Genomic DNA, 17427 nt, shown 5'->3' with positions numbered 1-17427 from the left:
CACCCTCGTGCCAGCCCTTCAGCCGCCATGCCCTCCTGCTGCTCCTGCTCTTGTTCCCAGACCTGCCTGTGGCATCTCCCAACCTGAAGCCGTCCTTGCCTCCCATTGTCAAAGAGAGCCCCTTTCTGGTGGCCTGGAATGCGCCCACCGCCCGGTGCTCAGCTGCCTACGGGGTGCCCCTCCGCTTGGACTCCTACAGCATCCTGGCAAATGCCCAGGAAGTCTTTGTGGGCGACAACGTCACAATCTTCTACTACGACCAGCTGGGCTTGTATCCCTACTACTTGAACACAACGGTGCTGCCCACTGCCGTCAACGGAGGCTGCCCTCAGAACGCCAGCCTGACAAGGCACTTGGAGCAGATGGAGAGGGACCTGACAGCAGCCATGCCCTCCAGCTCCTTTGCGGGCCTCTCTGTGATAGACTGGGAGAACTGGAGGCCCCTGTGGGTCAGGAACTGGGACAAGAAAAACGTCTATCGGAACATGTCTGTCCAGCTCGTCAAGCAAAAGAATCGCCATTTGTCAGACGCCCAGGCCGAAGTGCAGGCTAAGTGGGAATTTGAGACGGCCGCCCAGGAATTCATGTCTAAGACCCTGCAGCTGGCCCGCTCTCTCCGCCCCCAGGGCTGGTGGGGCTACTACCTCTTCCCAGAGTGCTACAACTACCACTATTTGGATAGCTTTGAGAACTTCACAGGGCACTGCCCTCCGCTGGAAGTGCAGCGCAACAACGAGCTGATCTGGCTCTGGGAGAACAGCAGAGCCCTCTACCCTTCCATCTACATGGAGGAGGCCCTGAGGACCTCTCCGCAAGGAAAGAAGTTTGTGTGGGCCAAAGTGGGGGAAGCCCTGAGAGTGGCGGAGCTGCCTTCTGTTCAACATTCCCTCCCTGTCTTTGCGTATGCCAGGCCGTTCTACACCTACACGCTGAAGGAGTTGTCTCAGGTGAGATACTTGCCCTCTTCCCCACCCTTGCTCCTAAACTGCACAGTGTGTGTGTGTGTGTGTGTGTGTAGTGTCCATGCTTTGAGGCCCAGTAGATTTACTGCTCAGCAATGTTGTGAACACATCTGAGTCTTAGTTAGAGCTCTTGATCAATGGTAGCCAGTGAAGGAAGGAGCCTTGTGGCAAAGAGGAATAGAAAAGAGATAAGGTGTTAGTTGATTTCTGAGTTTATCTCAGGACTGTGTGAGTTGCCACCAACTTCACTCCTGGCCATGGTGATGCAACCAAATAGAGGGTAAGAGGGCTATTGGGAGAGACCTTTGGATTAAAACACAATATTTATTGCAAACATTTCAATACCCTCTTCATCTAAAGTGACTCCATGATGAATGGCATCCTTTTTTTTTTAATGTAACTATTACAAGGGGTTGGAAGAGATGACACTTCCAATATTAACACACACACACACACACACACACACACACACACACACACTCTTCCTTCAGCATGTGAACATCCCTTCTCAACATACGCTATTAAATCTGATACACATGGCACTAATGTTGAACATTTAATACCTGCACTCAGATTTCACACCACTTTACTGGCCATGCTTGCCGTGGTTTTCTTCCCCTCAAATTACATGCCAATTAAGTGTTTCTGCATGAGCAATTCTCAAATATTTTGGGCCCTGTGGCAGGAGTAGAGATCCATTAGGAATCTTGATTTTCTATGGTGGTGTAATACTCAGTCATAAAAATGTTTAAAATGTGTGTGTGTGTGTGTGTGTGTGTGTGTGTGTGTGTGTGCTGTGTTGGGAAATGCCATTCCATCTCTCTTCAGGACTGGAAATTTTACTGTTTTACAGGATAACAAGAACTGCTTCTGTTGCACAGAAAGCAAAATGGATTAGGTTTATGGTTTGACAATAAACGTACTCATACTCATGCTCCATGAACACACACACACACACACCAGTCTTCCCTTACACTGTGCAGTGTCATTTGCATCAAGTGAGTCTGATATTCCTGTCTAGCCATTCGAGCATCAGCAGTGGCCGTATTGGGCTGTATTCAATGGTGCCATTCTGCTCATGCAACAGGCTTCTGTTTGCTCAGTCGAACTTCCTTCTCCTTTCCTCTGCAGCCCCCGTGTACCCTCAAAATCCACCCAGAGGACCTTCCAGAGCATTTTTTTTTTTTTGGGGGGGGGAGGACGTGCAGGGAGAGGATAGGATGCCCTATTGTGTTGAGCAGAGTCCCATTATTGCAGCACTGGACACAATACCCAGCTTGGGTGTTTGTTCTTGACTACAGCAGGAATAGAGGATATCCAAACTGCAAGCGAATATCAGATTCCTGGTGGTCTTTGCTTTTAATTCAAAAGGAGATGCGATCCAGAAGTCGCTTATCCATGGGGGCAGTACCAAAGAGAAGGCAGCAGTGGAATGTGGTGCCCTTGCTAAAGCTTTAGTGAATAGCTGGGAACTGCTACCAATACTCTTGGCCATTCTTTCCCAGCCCTTGCTGCCTGTACTGACTACTTCTGAAAAACATGCATTAGAGGGCTTGATTTCATACAAGTAGTGTGTGAATTGCCTGTATGTTTGTAGCCCTCATGGCTGAACAAAGAGAAATACTGGTAAATGTCTTGAAGCAGGGTGGCTAACCTGGACCTGGGCCCTCCAGACCTTATTGGATTACAGCTCTCATTATACTGACCACTGGCCATGCAGGCTGGAGCTGAAGTCCAACAATATCTAGAAGGCTTTGTCCCAAAGCTTCAGAACGAGAAGTCAAACCTGGATTTGTAACTGTGTTTATTCAGTTGAGCATCATGATTTATAAACTCATGTAGAAGCTTCCTTTCTTTATAAGCCAACTGACTCAGATCTTTGTATGTATGGGGAAAAGTTCTATGAGAAACGTTATACCAAATATATTCTGGTGCCCGACATCCACCAGAAACAGCTTAGGTATTTACCGTAAACTTGCAAATTAATGTGTGCTGGTTTCTGTTGTTCTAGACAGACTTGGTGTACACCATTGGGCAGGCTGCAGCCATGGGGGCTCACGGCATTGTACTCTGGGGGGAAGCAAAGTATTCTCGCAACCGGGTAATTTTAATAGTAGCCCTTGAGGCTGCTTTTCTTACTCATTCTTTTATTTTATCTATCTTGTTTATTTTTCTGCATCAGGTTGATGGGCAAAGGGAAGAATCAGAGGTTCTACTTTGTAAACTGGCTACTTAAAAGACTAGCAGAGAGTACCATGGGGTATTTAAAATGTTCTAACTTCACACACTGCTGCTTATTCTGAAATGTTGAGCTTGTCAGTCTTCTATATGCACATCTGCAGATGCACAAATTGCTTGCATGTTAAAAAAAATAATGTCAGGGAGAAGGTTTCTAGACTAGTCTTTTCCTTGACATCCTAGCTCCTGATATGCAAGGGGTATTTAAAAAAACCACAACCCTTTTCCTACAGTCTGAAATGATGCACCCCTGATACAGATTTGCCACTGTCCTGAGAACTTTTGGCCTAGGCATTGGTATGCAGCCAGTGTTCAGGTGCTATATTTAAGTTACAGAATGAATTACGAAACCTCTCCTGTCACAGACCCTCCCATGTAATGCTAAAGGAATAATTTTAAGGCAGAATCAACCCCTTTGTGAGAATTTTGTGGCCTCGGTCCTGTATACCTGAAGGAGCGTCCCCCCCCCCCATTGTTCAGCCCGGACACTGAGATCCAGCACTGAGGGCCTTCTGGCGGTTCCCTCGATGCAAGAAGCCAAGTTACAGGGAACCAGGCAGAGGGCCTTCTTGGTAGTAGCAGCTGCCCTGCGGAACGCACTACCACCAGATGTCAAAGAGAAAAATAATTACCAAGCTTTTAGAAGACATCTGAAGGAAGCCCTGTTTAGGGAAGTTTTTAATATTTAATGCTGTATTGTTTTTAATATTCAGTTGGGAGCCGCCCAGAGTGGCTGGGGAAACTCAGCCAGATGGGCGGGATATAAATAATAAATTATTATTATTATTATTCAATTCCACAGGACCCCAGCCTCAATTAGGACATTTTAAGCGCTAGTCAAATAGGAATAAACAAGTCCCCAATACAATTAAATTCCAGTATCTTCTAATAGATTTATTTAGTTTTGCATCACAGACTTTCTGGCATTTGTAGCTATTAACTCTTGTAATAACTGTTTCCCTCACAGACCAATTGCTTAAAGATTCAGGACTACCTGAACAGCACCTTAGGCCCTTATATTGTCAACGTGACCATGGCGACTAAACTTTGTAGCCAGAAGATCTGCAACAGCCACGGCCGCTGCATTCGCCGATGGATGGACTCGGACAGCTACTTGCACCTCAGCCCTGACACCTTCCAGATCCAAACAATAGCAGAGGGCAACCAAACCCGAGTGCTGGTGAGGGGGCAATTGAGACGTTGGCAGGAGGACAAAATGAGAGAAGAGTTTGTGTGTCACTGTTACCAGGGCTGGAATGGAGAGCGCTGCTCTGCCCGGGGGCGGGGCTTCTGGTTGCGGACAAGTGATTGGTTAATTCTTGGGGTGCTCCTGTCCACACTGTGGGGGTGTTGTTTGTGAGCCATTTGGACCAGTTGTGATACATGTGGATTTTTTGTGTGAAGCCCACAGAGGTGAAGTGAATCCCATGACCCTCTGCATAGTGGTGAGAAGGGAAGACCAAGACAAGCATGGCGTTTGGTGACAAAGGTGTTGTGAAGTGATCTGTGGCTCCCACTGATGTTCCTTCTCCAACAACTTCCATGACCTATGCAGGATTCTATTCTTCCAACACACTGAAGATTTTCTTTTAAAGTTTTGTAACTCTCTTCACCAGCATAGCTGCAGCTTTAATATTCAGCGGTGCATATTTTCCTAAACTGTGACAAGAACAGTAGTTTTCTAATTGTTTTTTCTTAAGCAAAAGTTAATTCCATCAGGATCTGATATTTATAACAGTTAAATAACGGCACAGTCACCTTTAACAGCACTGTACTGTATTTAAGCAGATTATTTATACAGAAGAAACATTTCCTACTTGAATCAGATAGAAGTCCTCCAAATGTGATTGGTACTGTTTAACTGATGTGTGTCTGTCTGTCTGTCTGTCTGTCTGTCTGTATACGTCAAGCTACCTCTCTTATTAAGCGGGGGCAAGATTAAAAAAACTTTTTAAATTAAATATTTTTCATGTGACACCGATTGACCTAGCATTTCAATATTGTCACCTACTGAAAGCCATAACCACTGCTGTTCAAGATCAGTGGCTCTCAGACCTCCCCCCTTACCACAAACCCATGGACCATGTAAAAATTGGGTGCATGGAGGTTCTTGACAGACCGTAAGAGTAGTCTTTGTTTTCCAGCTGCGATGGATGCGCCTGTTTTTCTGAGCGAAGTTCTGTAGTCTCAGGTGTCATTTTTTTCAGCTGTAATCTCAGGTCAAAAGCCTTAATCTCAGTCGCCACAAAGAATAAATCAATTGCAGAGCCAAATACAGATACTCTAAACCATTTGACAACCTGAATGGAGTTTGTGGAGCACCAGATGAGAAACTATGATCTAGACTGGGGTGGGCCACCTGCAGACCTAGCCTAATTCCAAAGGCCTTCTGCAAGAGAACCAGGTTAGACTCCTGGTAACAGCAATCTACTTCTCCAGCAGCCAGTGGTTCTTCTCCCCTGCTGGCCTCAGCCCTGCCCACAGCTGCCCTGTTTCCCTGAACAATTACCTGTAAGAGAAGGCAGCCCTCAATAGCAAATGTTCCCCATCTTTCCTTTAGGGATATGGATCGTGTGGTCCAGAAACATTTGCAGGACCACAGCTCTCATGATCCATGATCATTCGCCATGCTGGCTGGGGCTGATGAGACTTGTAGCTCATCAACATCTGTAGCACAGTTTTCAGGAGCTGCTGCCACTGCCATCACAATCTCTGTGCATGGTATTGACTCAAATCTAGAGAACAGGCACATAGCTCTAATGTTGCAGGAGAAGCACAGACACAGCTCCCTTCAGCAGGTCCTCTCCTGGTTTTATCAATTCTCCCCCTGCCCAGGCCCAGCCATTTTTGTCTGTGCTATACAGCAGGGATGGGAGCAGGAACAAAACAAAGGGTCATGAAAAGGAGGAGTGAGTAGAAGGATCTTTGCTGCCACCACCTTATCCTTTGGTCCTGGGCTGCTGCTACATATAGGAAAAGAGGCAGATGGGGTGGGCAGCAAGATGCTCCCCCAAGGATCAGCCGCAAGATTGATCTAAATCAGATAGTGGAACCTTGTGGCCTTCCAGATGATTAAAAGCTGCAACTTAGATTTACACAATATTTAATCATCCATTTAAGCCATGATGGGAGAATAGTAACACATGAAAGATGGCCTGGGAAATGTTGAGATAGCAAGCATTCACGTTCAACCCATCGCTAGCGCTTCAATTTATTTTATTTTTGGTTGGTTATACGCCATGCAATTTTCAGTATTCATTCAGACAACGTTGAAGTAGTTCCTCCGCCTGCCTTAACAAGTCAAACTTTTCTGTCCTATGCTTATGAGATCAAAAAACAAAGGATTAGAGAGGAGGTCCAATCCTAGCTTCCACTTTTAACAGGCATAGGAAGGGGAGGGGCCTACCACACCTTTTGGTCACAATCGCCAGGGAAAGTCAGGTACCGGTATTTATTTTCCAACACAAGGCCAAAAAGGTATGTTCATTTCCTTGCTGGCACTGATATACAAACATCATCAAATGAATTATTCTTCCACTTCCTGGATTTTGCAAGAATACATTGGCAAAAGCTGGGAAAGTGGAGGGGGGGACCCATTACAAGGCTGGCATTCTGGGACATGATGGTGTGCGAGTGTAAAACCTGGTCAGAATACAGAAGTTGCATTTATCCCTGCATTAGAAGACAGCAGATTCCCCCCCCCCCCCAAAGAGCATCTGTCCCCTGTAATCATGAAAAATGGTTCCAGGGCCTTATAACCAATTTATGTAATCTAAGGGGCAACATTATTTTCCACAAGATGGAATTACAATTTGTTATCTTTGCTGTCTCGTGGATAAAGTCTTCAAGCAACTAGGTCATTACCTTCAAGACCCAAAAAGACTGAGAATGGAAGGTTTTGCTAAATACCAATAGGATCAAGATGCAAACATCTGGTGTGTGTGTGTTGCTTAAAAAAAACAACAACAGGCAACATACCTGTGTCTTCAAAGTTTGAAGTCCATTCATTTGCAAAGCCACCTTACCTCCTTCCAGTGCTCCAGCTGAACTGATTGATATTCAGAGTTACCTTCAAAAGCAAGCTAAGCAGCACCAAAATCTACCCAGTAGGCAATGATTGCTATCTCCCTTTAAGCACCGAGAGACCCCAGGAGAGAGACTGAGAAAGGGTGGCAATCCCAAATGGAAAACAGAAGCTTCCATAGCTGTGTTGACAGGCAGGAATTCAGCATGTTTCGCATTCCCCATCCTTGGCAAAACCTATTTAATGCCTGGTTATCACACAGCTGCTGAAGGCATGGAGGCTCTCACGAAAAGAAGGTGGCACCCCCAGTTATAGCCAAAATACAACCAAGGCATGCAGCATCAATGAAAACAAGAGTCTGAAGCAATGGGCAGGAAGACTTGACTGCGCACAAGCCAGCACTTGCTGTTTTGTGGAACTGGCAATCACATTCCTTTGGCTCTGGCCCTCCCACAGAGTTGCAGCGAAGTTAACGATTATACACTGCTGGTTAAGTTTAGAGCAATTAGGGTGATCTTACAAGCTGCCTACAGACAATATCTCCCTTTTTATGAGGGGTCTGCATTCCTGCCTTTGCTCCGACTTGTCCCTTGCACATTCCAGAGACACAAACTTGTATTCTTGTTGTCAAGCTGGCTACCACAAACGCTTAAGGAAAAGGCTTGACTAAGTCAGTACAGTGACCTTTATCTAGAAACTGAACGCATGCTTATCAGCTGGGGTTGATTCATAATTTACACACCTGCTTGCTACACACACATTGGGGTTTGCAAGGCTGAACACCAGAAGGGGTGATGGGGAGACGTCCATTTCCATACACACAATTAGGCAAGTGGTTGGGAGTCCCAACCTACTGGCACACAGCCATGTCCTGTTCCCCCAACCGATGGGAGATGCACACTGCTGCTTCACCATAGGGAATACCAGTAGATACACATGGTTGAAGTGTAATAGGTGAGCGGACATGTTAGCTTGAAAATTAATGCCCCTGGAGGTAAAGCACACTTTTTTTTACAAGAGTAAAAGACAATTTTTTTACAACCAATATGAAAGACAACAAGAGTGCATTTTCCAATCTAGAAAACAGGCCACTATGCCACACATAATAGTTTACAGGAAGATTAAGTAAGTAGGTAAAAGTGGAGGGGATATTGCATGAATTGAGCCCTCAAAGACCCATGGCCAAACTGGGGTGGTAAGAATGTGGACTGAAAATAAGCTGAGTTGAGTTGCAATCCTAGCAAAGCAGTTGGGAGGTAGCTTTGCTATGAGACCTTGCCACTCAACCCATATTTCTTATGACCTCATCTGCCAGACTTGCTATCATGTGCAGAACATGTGAACTTCTGTGTCTTCCTCCTAGTGTCCCCCTCACTCACCTCAATGTGCCAGAATGTTACATCAAGCTTATTAAAGAAACCCACATCCTATCACACCTATGATGATGTAGACTGTGGTCTACAGTTGCCCAAAACTAGTTAGCCACAAGCTGTTCTTAGTGCTGAGAATAAAGAGATTCAGAATGAAACGGCTCTCATACAGGAACAGGATCCATAACCGTGTCCCATTATGTGCATGGCAGCTCTGGCTTGATTCTGGGAACATGAACAGGATTCATATTATGTATTTATTTATACCTCACTCCCCCCACCCACCAAATGGGACTCAGGGCAGCTTATAGATAAAAACAATAATTGCTAAAAACAAGGGGGGGGGGACTATTAAAAAACAATTAAATATTAATAGAATTAAAACTTGATAGATATATATAATTGGTTTTAAACATACAAATAATCACACACAAAAAACTACAACACCAGCCCTTTCATTAAAAGCAGTCAATTCTGCAAAACCTGTTGGAACAAGGTCTTCCATTTGCTAGTGGAAAGACCGCTAAGAGGGAGCCAGTCTACCTTCTCCAGAGTCTGGGAGCAGCCACCCAGATTACATGGGTGAATGTCTCCTTCCACTCACTTAGGAACTTATCTTACGTATTACAAAATTCACAGCAAATAGAACTACTCGTCCGCAAGATCTCTCAGAGCAGGAATACTCACCAAAATGCCAAGTTTCAGCTACTATTAAGTTAAGTACACTTGGGGTCAGGTCAAGTGTGTACATTCTATTTCACAGGAATATTCTTCCTCCTCATGCTCTTGCAAAACACCTACTCTAACTTGGGCAAGTTGCTCTCAGCCTTAAGCGCATGCTGATGATGAACAACTTTTCTATGCAGTAAATCAAAGGGATATTTTGTGATTTTTCTGAGCAGCTGCGAAACAACAAAGAAACAGATCTCACATTTCTCCGCTTGCCGTACACTCTGCTGAGCTGGAACCAGCCAAGAAAGCAGAAGAACATCAGCAACATTCTTGAAACGAGTCAGTTAACTGAGCAGTGACAGAGTTTGGGAGATGGGCTGTTAGAAGCAAGTGGAGCACCATCTTCCTTTGGTGCACGGAAATAGCCACCGGAAGTACCACCTCGGTACCACCAATGACTGAGTCTCTGCCAGGCTGCGGTCTTTGCATAGTGAACTTTCAAGTAGCCAACACAGGGCAGGCAGCTGCCTCAACCTACTAAAGAAATACACAAAAACCAACTGTTTTAAAAATACTTTTTATTTTTAGAAAATACAGCATTCAGTACAGTGTGCCCTGCCTCCCCCATAATCTAAAAATCCACATCATCACCCAGTCCAATCAGGAATGTGCATTTCCTAAGTTTCTCCAAACCTCTGGTGCTCATGTTAAGATTCTGCATGCTGTTAGTGTGAATAAGGTAGTGGTAGTTTCTGGCCTGCTTGTCACTGTGGCAAGTTACAGTCAAGTGACGGCCGTGATCACTTTTACCACGCTGTCCATTGGCCCTGCCTTTCAGCCACTACAACTAAGCACCTGCTAGAGCAGTGTGTGCACTAAACCTATCGCAGCCTCCACTGAGCATGTGCAGGAATACTCTACCGTTCTTCAGTAGTAGCATAGTCTCAACGCTCTATGGGCTCCTGCCACTTTGGGGCCCTTCAAAACATTGCCCCCGGGCTTCCATATAGCGCTAAAATGATTCAAGTCAAAACAAGTTCCAAATGAGAGAACAGCAACTACCTAGGCCACCATAATGATGCAATATTAGTGGGCCCACTAAAATAAACTGAAACATTTTAAAAGGGGAGAAACCATGTCTTCTGTTTCTCTGACGTGACTCCTAGATGGCAAAATTATGATGTTATCTTGACTCATTGATTCTGATCCAGCCTAATAAATTTGGAGACTGTTTTAGGGGTGGGAAATGATTTCCACAGGCAGAGATACCTGAGGATACCCATGGGAGGAAGGATGTCCCATGCTCTGAGTAATATTCCTCTCCAGCTTAGAAGCGTTCCAGTGCTGGGGTGTTTCCTCCAAAACAGGTAAGGAGTGTGGGGGAAGCTTTCTATTGTGCAGATTGGATGGATACTTGTGAAGGATGGGATGGGGGAAGGCTGGATATTTATGGGATTGTCACATGATTGTGATCTTCATCCAGCATGGCTGATTTTGAAAGTCATCTCGTCACCTCTGAAACAAGAGTTACCCCTCCATAAAAAAGAGAGGCTCCAGATATTTAGATCGCATAGTGGAGTAACCGCAGGCACCAGTCATGTTCATAGGTCAGTGGGTAGGCGGTGGGAGACAATGATTCTGTAACTAGTCTCTCTGAAATCCTGAGGTTTGGCCTTTAGTGTTAGTGGAGAGGAGAAAATGAGACAAGAAAGGGAGTACTGAGATGTAGGCTACCAATTCTCTCTTTTTCCTTCATGGAAGTTCTGATAGGTCCTTAAATTATAACTGATAAATCTGACCAATCTAATGGACTCCAAATATCACACAAGGCCAAGCTAGGTCTTGGTTGCTTTAGCCACCAAATTCCTTTGGGACATGTTGTGGGATAACGAACATGGGGCTAATCCATTAAACAGAACATGGCAAAGAACATGTCAACAGTGACCTTGCTAGACAAACTTAAAATGGAATGAAATCCTTATTTTATTAATCTTTGGCAGTGGTGGGGGATCCCAAAGAAATGTATCCTCTGTGACATGCTGGTTACCATCTTCCAGCTACAGAATGGAAAATGCGTCTGAGTCAGCAAATGCTCACATCTGGATGTCCCTTTGCTTGGGCCTTGGGTAGATGCTCTTAAAAATGTCTGACTTCTTGCACATTCCTGAGGGAATGGGATGACAGAGGCACCAGTATGCATTATCTCAAGACAAGAAAGCTTTTTGCTGATTCACTATGTCTCACAGTGGCAGTAAAAATGCCCACAGAGGGTGGCAACATCTAGAAGCACATGAATGAAAGCACAGGTGGGCTAGATAACCCCACACGTGCATAGCACACTCCACCTAGAATGAAGACTCGCCCCACAGGATTGTTACCGGGAGGTGGGGGGGGTTAGGGATAAGCCAAATAATGGCGGCTGGGGAGCCTAGAGCAGGGACAGCCAGTGTGGTGTGCTTCAAATGTTGTTTGAATGCAACTCCCATCATGCTAGCAGGGGCTGATGGAAATTGGGAGTTTGACATGTGGAATGCACCAGCTTGGCAACTCCTGGCCTAGAGTTGTCAACAGTTACGGTGTTCCAGGAACAAGAATTGGGGGTGGAGGAGTGAGACAACCTACCACTGCAGTCCCTGAATGTAGCTTGACAGTTTGGGTTTTGGTCACAGAAAATATAGGCAAATGAGAGAGGAAACCCCCAGTAGAGGATTTCATTATCCCTATTTGAATCTGGATCCTGCTGGCTGAACATGACATGCTGAGCTAGGCCAAACTTTGAACCTCATCAATGTCTTCTGAGCGCTACATACTGGAAGCAAGGCCTGCTGCCCGATGTGGAGGAAATTCTTAAAAGTTAGAAGAGACTGTCCTTCCAATTCCTTCCAGCATACCTCTCAGGAAAATAAAAAGATTATGGGAGAGTTAAAATCTAGGTTTCTCCTCTGAAATTATGGCATGCGCTGTTCTGTATTCTTTAAATCATTTTTTAAAAGCCAGATACTTGAAACTGCCCTAGGGCAGTGTGCTTTGAACTTGGAGAAACCTGCCCTTCCTTTCTTGAATCGTAGGCCCAAGTCCCAGCTGTTTCCACCATGGGAATGAGCGAGCTAGAGAAAACCCAGGCTCTTTCCTTCACACGTGTTGCAGCATTCTTTGCTGCTTAACTTATCTGCCTCTTCTGTAGACTTCAAAAGAATACACTGACTTCATAAAAGGGGGGTGGAGGGAGGGGCAGGGAAGAAGTCACGATTCAAAGCCATCAAGCTAACACCACACAATTGGCTATGTAAGAAAAGAAAAAAAAAGAGAAAAGGGAGAAAAAAGGCTTAGCATTTGTGTGGAGTTTTTGGGGTTTTTCTATGAGATACAAAACAGACCACTAAGAAGCTCCCCAGGGGTCATAAGGAGAAGTTTAATCATGCACGTTAAATTCAGTGACCCCCATGGAATGAACACATCGTCATCTACTACAATGGTTGTCAGAAGTCCCCAATCTGGGTCACATTGCTGGCTTGAGCTGAGTCAGGGCCTACTTCTACTCTTGCATTCAGAGCGGATCGAGAAGACTTCTTCCACCACCAACACCCCTGGCAATGCAACTGCCCTTCCATCATGAGCTGCTCCAGCCCCCCTGCACATGGGTAACACCGTCACACCAGCAGCTGCCCCTTCCTTCCACCTGGTTTACATGGATCTGCAGCAACCACTCTAGGGCACAGAACATTCCTGCCACAGTGAACAACATCTGTCATGGGGAAAGTGCATCCCATGAAGAAGACAACCCATTCAGCATCCTGTGGAAGTGCCAATATTCCCTTAGCTTGGCAAAGCTTTACTGTATAGCTAAGGATCAGCCTGGTTTTGCATCGTAACCTACAGGTGCCAGTGCAGGTGTCACGATTGAGGGAGGAGGAGGACGACGACGACACCTGAGCAAATACATCACTGGGCCAAGGAGCCCAAAGGCTTCACAGCCAACAGCCAGCTGAATGCAATATTTGGAACCATCTAGCTTGAGAAAAGGCAGTTCCTGTAAGTCAGAGCAACAGCTAGGTAAGTTGACATGGCCATTTGGCTGGGAGCCAACTGCAAGGTGAGGCGCTGGTGTGGCAACGTGTGGTAAACCATACCAGAGCTATACATGGAGGTGACACGAAAAGAAGAAGTGGCAGCCTTAAATTAAGAATGTCAAGGAGCCAACCAAGAGGAACTGGGCAGGGATTGCACTTCCTGATTTCTAATTGCTCTCATCTTCTCATGTGGCTGCAACAGTGTGAGGCAATGAGCCATCAAAGTGAGGCAGAAGAGGTTGGGGGAGAAACAGCTTTACAAAACTCATAAAAGTGGACAGTGACATCCAGGACCTGTGTGTGGATTTGTGGCGCCACAAACAAGGCTACCTGGTAAGGCCTGGAACTGGATGCCAAGCCTCTTCACTGGTGAAATGAGAGCCACTATCAGGAACTATCAGCCTCTCCTTCAGCTGCCTGGAGATGAACAGCTTTTCTACATCCAAACAACATACCTGTGTCGTTTGAGCAAATCCCACTAACCTCTAGCATCTCCCCCACCAACTCCATGGTTTTAAACAAAAAAGGGGGAGGGGAGATCCTGCTGCAGTGTTAATCCCTGGAACACACTCCTTAAACCTCAAATAGTGAGTACTGAGTCAACTCCTAGGCAAACTTGCCATCTTGGTAAAACATGACATTAATGGTATGGGAATTTCCAAAGACTATTGATGCACTGTTTTGTAACAGTAAGAGAAAAGGCATTTGGAGGGGTTTTTTGTGGGGGGTGGGGGTGGGTAGAGTTCTGCTCTTTGCGTGTGAATACCCCACCCCAGATAAGTGGTGAAGAAAATCCTTTGAGTGGTGCCGTTTCCAAGTAAACCAGGTCACAATATGAAGCAGTAAACAGGAGCATCAGTTTTAAGAGTCATTTCAATCTAGAACAGTTATGGTTTCCCCCCCATCCCAGGATTTACACAACGACAGAGCAAAAAGGAAGAGAAATGGCTTGGGGGTTCTCTCTCTTCCTCCCTGCCCCCAGATTCCTACCCTCCCTCCCCCTAATGAAACCAGGTGGAGACAACTTTGAAAGAAGAGATGGAGGAAACAGCGCTGGAGTTCGGTGGACAGGCTCAGATGCAGAGAGGTGGATTTGGTTGGAGCTGCGATTCCGGAGGCTGGTAGGCACCCGCAGCCCCTTTCCTGACCTGTCCTCCTGTCCACGAGGGTTTAACTGTCTTCACCATTCTCGCCTGGTCCTTTGATAAGTCGCTTCTGTCCCCTCTTTCCCACAGGCCCCTTGGGTTTGGCAAAGGCCTGCTTGAAGGCATGCTGCTTGGGGTGGACCTCATCATACAGGAACTCTGCTGTCAGCTCAGCTCCATCATCAATTTCAATCTGGCAAAGAGGAAAGAGGAGATGCAGTCCTCTGCCTTGGCCTCTGAAAACACCTACATCTCAGATGAGACAAGGATTGTCTTCCTCGTAATGCCACTCTTACCTCCCTCGTCCACCTCTTTCCCCAAAATCATTTCTACCATCCAGCAGCAACTCTAAAATGTTGCTTCCAACCAGATCTACTTTTCATCTCCAGAATCTGAGTATCACAGCTCCTCATCTGAGCAACGAGCTTTTCATCATTTCGTAGGTCAGCCATGCAATTTTGAAATTTCTCTTGCCCCCCCCCCACTGTGAGAACTATCCAGTTATTCCTATTCTCTGCTTCCTTTTCCTTAAGCCGTTACTCATCTAAGAGAGGACCTGTCCTCTCATCCCATGACTCTTTTTTCAGATGCTTGGTAATTCTATCCTTAATAATGGTTTCCACCAGTTTCCCCAAAACACAAGTTAAGCTAACTGGCTTGTAATCCCTTGGATCCTTTTTTTAAAAAATCAGCAATTTTCCCATCTGCAATCTGATCTTAGGGACAAGGCACAGTTTCCTTAGATGGCCAGGATCTGCCCTACATCTTCTGCTGGGAAGACAGATGCAGCTGATTCATTCAGCTTTCCTGCAGTCTCTTTTTCCTTCTTTAACACATATTTGACACCCTTGTCATCCAAAAGCCCAACTGCCTCTCTAGCTGATCTTCTGCTACTAAAGTATTTAAATATTTTTTTAATGATTGGTCTTAAGGTTTTTAAGACCAACGTCAGGACACTTCCCCAAGTTATATACAGTACTGGGTCCTGAGGAATTCCTCCGGAAGAATCTTCATCTACTGTCCCACCAGTCCTCACACCATCCACAGCTCCCAGTGTCCATATGGAAGGAGGAGGATTTCATCAAATATAAATTTAAGGGTCAAGGGGTGGCGGCAGCCTAGGCTTACCTTCTTTGCAATCTCTAGGCAGAAATCTTGTTCCACGGAGTCAAGCAGTCGGCTCTTGCAGCTGGAGTACAACATGCGCTCCTTGATGCTACATTTGTAACCAGGCATGGAGTAGATAAATACTGCAAGGAAGAGAAAACAGGGCAATCAGCCATCCCTGGGTCTGGCCATGATTAATTCCACAAAACTATAGGGAGCAAAACCATGCATGCAACAACTATAATGGAAGGAAGTGCAGAACACAAAGAGTAGGAAAAAGTTTTGCAGGCGAGCATTTTCCTTTTCATGTACTGTATTGTTTCTAAAAGCTCTAGCATTGGTTATATCAGAATTCTTTGCACTAAACCAGTGATGGCCAAACTTGACCCTCCAGCTGTTATGTGACATCATCCCTAGCTAACAGGACCAGTGGTCAAGGATGATGGGATTTGTAGTCCCAAAACAGCTGGAGGGCCAAGTTTGGCCATCACTGCACTAAACCGATGGCTTATGAGGCTTCTGGCACTGGAGAAATTGCATGAGCAAATACATATCATCAGAAAGGACTTAACAGGCACATTCTCACGGTTTCCCAGATTCATGGACAGAAGAATCTGCACTGGTGGGGAGAACCCTTTGATACATTCAGAAAATAAATTCCTATGCCTGTCTAGAGGGAGGGAAGGAAGGATGAATGAAAGAAAGAAAGGACAGGCACAGATACAGAAGCAAAATTCTGGTCTGTAAAAAAAACAAAGACAAGGCTGTAGATTTGGCCAGAGCTTACCAACTGACTCCAGATAATCTCCCTCGTGAGAATGCTTATACAGGAAGAAGTGGTAACGGGCCGAATCCTGAGGAATTCTTTTAGGCAGGTCTGCTATCTCAGTGGCGTTGGTGTGGACCAAGTCTATGGTCTCCCGTTCCAGGTCCAGCTTCTGTATAAACAAAGGCAAGAGGACACAGTTGAGAACAACATTTGGCTCGGGGGAAACCAAGAGCCTTTGAACAAGCAGGGCTTGCACAGAAGTCCAAGAGATGTTCAAAAGGCCAAACTGAATAGTGAAAAACGGACTTCTCACCAGCTGGATGTAATTGATCTTCTTCTGTTTTAGTAACTGGATGGCCTGCTGAGCTTCTGGCTGCAAAGGAAAAGCCAGTCCCTGGAGGGTCTGGTGTTTGCTTTCAACGCTGATTTCAGTCTTGACCTGTTTAACAGGGGTGGGGATGGGGGGAAAGGAACATAGGTGAAATGAAGGAAGAAAGAAAGAAACAAAGGTGACAGCAAAACACAAGCCATGCTGCTGGGACTCGGGGCGCTCAGAAGCTGATGCACCCTGGAAGGGAAAGAGCCTGTGGCAAGGGGCTGCTAGCAGCTGCCATGGCACATGGGGATGGAGCCTGTCCACAATGCTGGACCAAGGAGAGGACCAGTGGAGAAGCCTGGTGCCCTGCTCCCTAGACTTGATGCATCAGTCTGGAGGCCAGAAGAAGAATCCTGGGGCAGGATTTGCATTGAGCCACTGGCAAAGTTTGCTTTCAAAACACCACCACCAGGTTTGGTAGGCAGTTGCAAGCAGGGGCGCTTCTCAGTACCTAAAAAAAACCCTCTGGGAAATGGAATATGAAATAAATTTGCGTGTGCTCTATATATGCACAAATGTAGGTCTCTGTGCAAATTAAGACGGTGAGTGGCTGGGGTCTCGCCAGCACTGTGCTTTGCAATAAAAGCAAAGTTTAAGTTGAGGAAAGGGGCAGAAGATATGGGGCCCAGCACAAAAGACCCAGAAATCAGGCTCCCAATTAGACCAGCTGAAAAGAAAAACACATGCAATCCCT

At 45.8% G+C, this 17427-nt stretch overlaps 1 protein-coding gene, 1 long non-coding RNA gene and 1 pseudogene across 5 annotated transcripts in view; 2 read left to right on the top strand and 1 right to left on the bottom strand.

The window, feature by feature from the left end:
* Positions 1 to 2: 2 nt before the first annotated feature.
* On the top strand, positions 3 to 4726 carry LOC307210193 (hyaluronidase-4 pseudogene; annotated as a pseudogene). The gene is made up of 3 exons (XR_013843974.1): positions 3 to 947; positions 2974 to 3063; positions 4168 to 4726. The product of XR_013843974.1 is annotated as a hyaluronidase-4 pseudogene (transcript).
* Positions 4727 to 5651: 925 nt separating this feature from the next.
* On the top strand, positions 5652 to 12168 carry LOC307211043. The gene is made up of 2 exons (XR_013836262.1): positions 5652 to 8015; positions 8305 to 12168. It is a non-coding gene; the product is annotated as an uncharacterized lncRNA (long non-coding RNA).
* A 450-nt stretch (positions 12169 to 12618) lies between these two features.
* Positions 12619 to 17427, bottom strand: part of TWF2 (twinfilin actin binding protein 2) — a 59254-nt gene continuing 54445 nt past the window's right edge. For all 3 annotated transcript variants that reach the window (XM_079967242.1, XM_079967243.1, XM_079967244.1), the window contains 4 exons: positions 16671 to 16796; positions 16376 to 16526; positions 15610 to 15731; positions 12619 to 14674 (listed from right to left, as the gene is read on the bottom strand). In XM_079967242.1, the coding sequence (XP_079823368.1) occupies positions 14507 to 14674; positions 15610 to 15731; positions 16376 to 16526; positions 16671 to 16796 (567 nt within the window). In that variant the 3' untranslated portion in view covers positions 12619 to 14506. The remainder of the gene's footprint in view (positions 14675 to 15609; positions 15732 to 16375; positions 16527 to 16670; positions 16797 to 17427) is intronic.

This window comes from Podarcis cretensis, assembly GCF_951804945.1.
Source record: "Podarcis cretensis genome assembly, chromosome: 2".
Lineage (NCBI taxonomy): Eukaryota > Metazoa > Chordata > Lepidosauria > Squamata > Lacertidae > Podarcis > Podarcis cretensis.
This window is presented reverse-complemented; position numbering and strand designations above follow the sequence as displayed.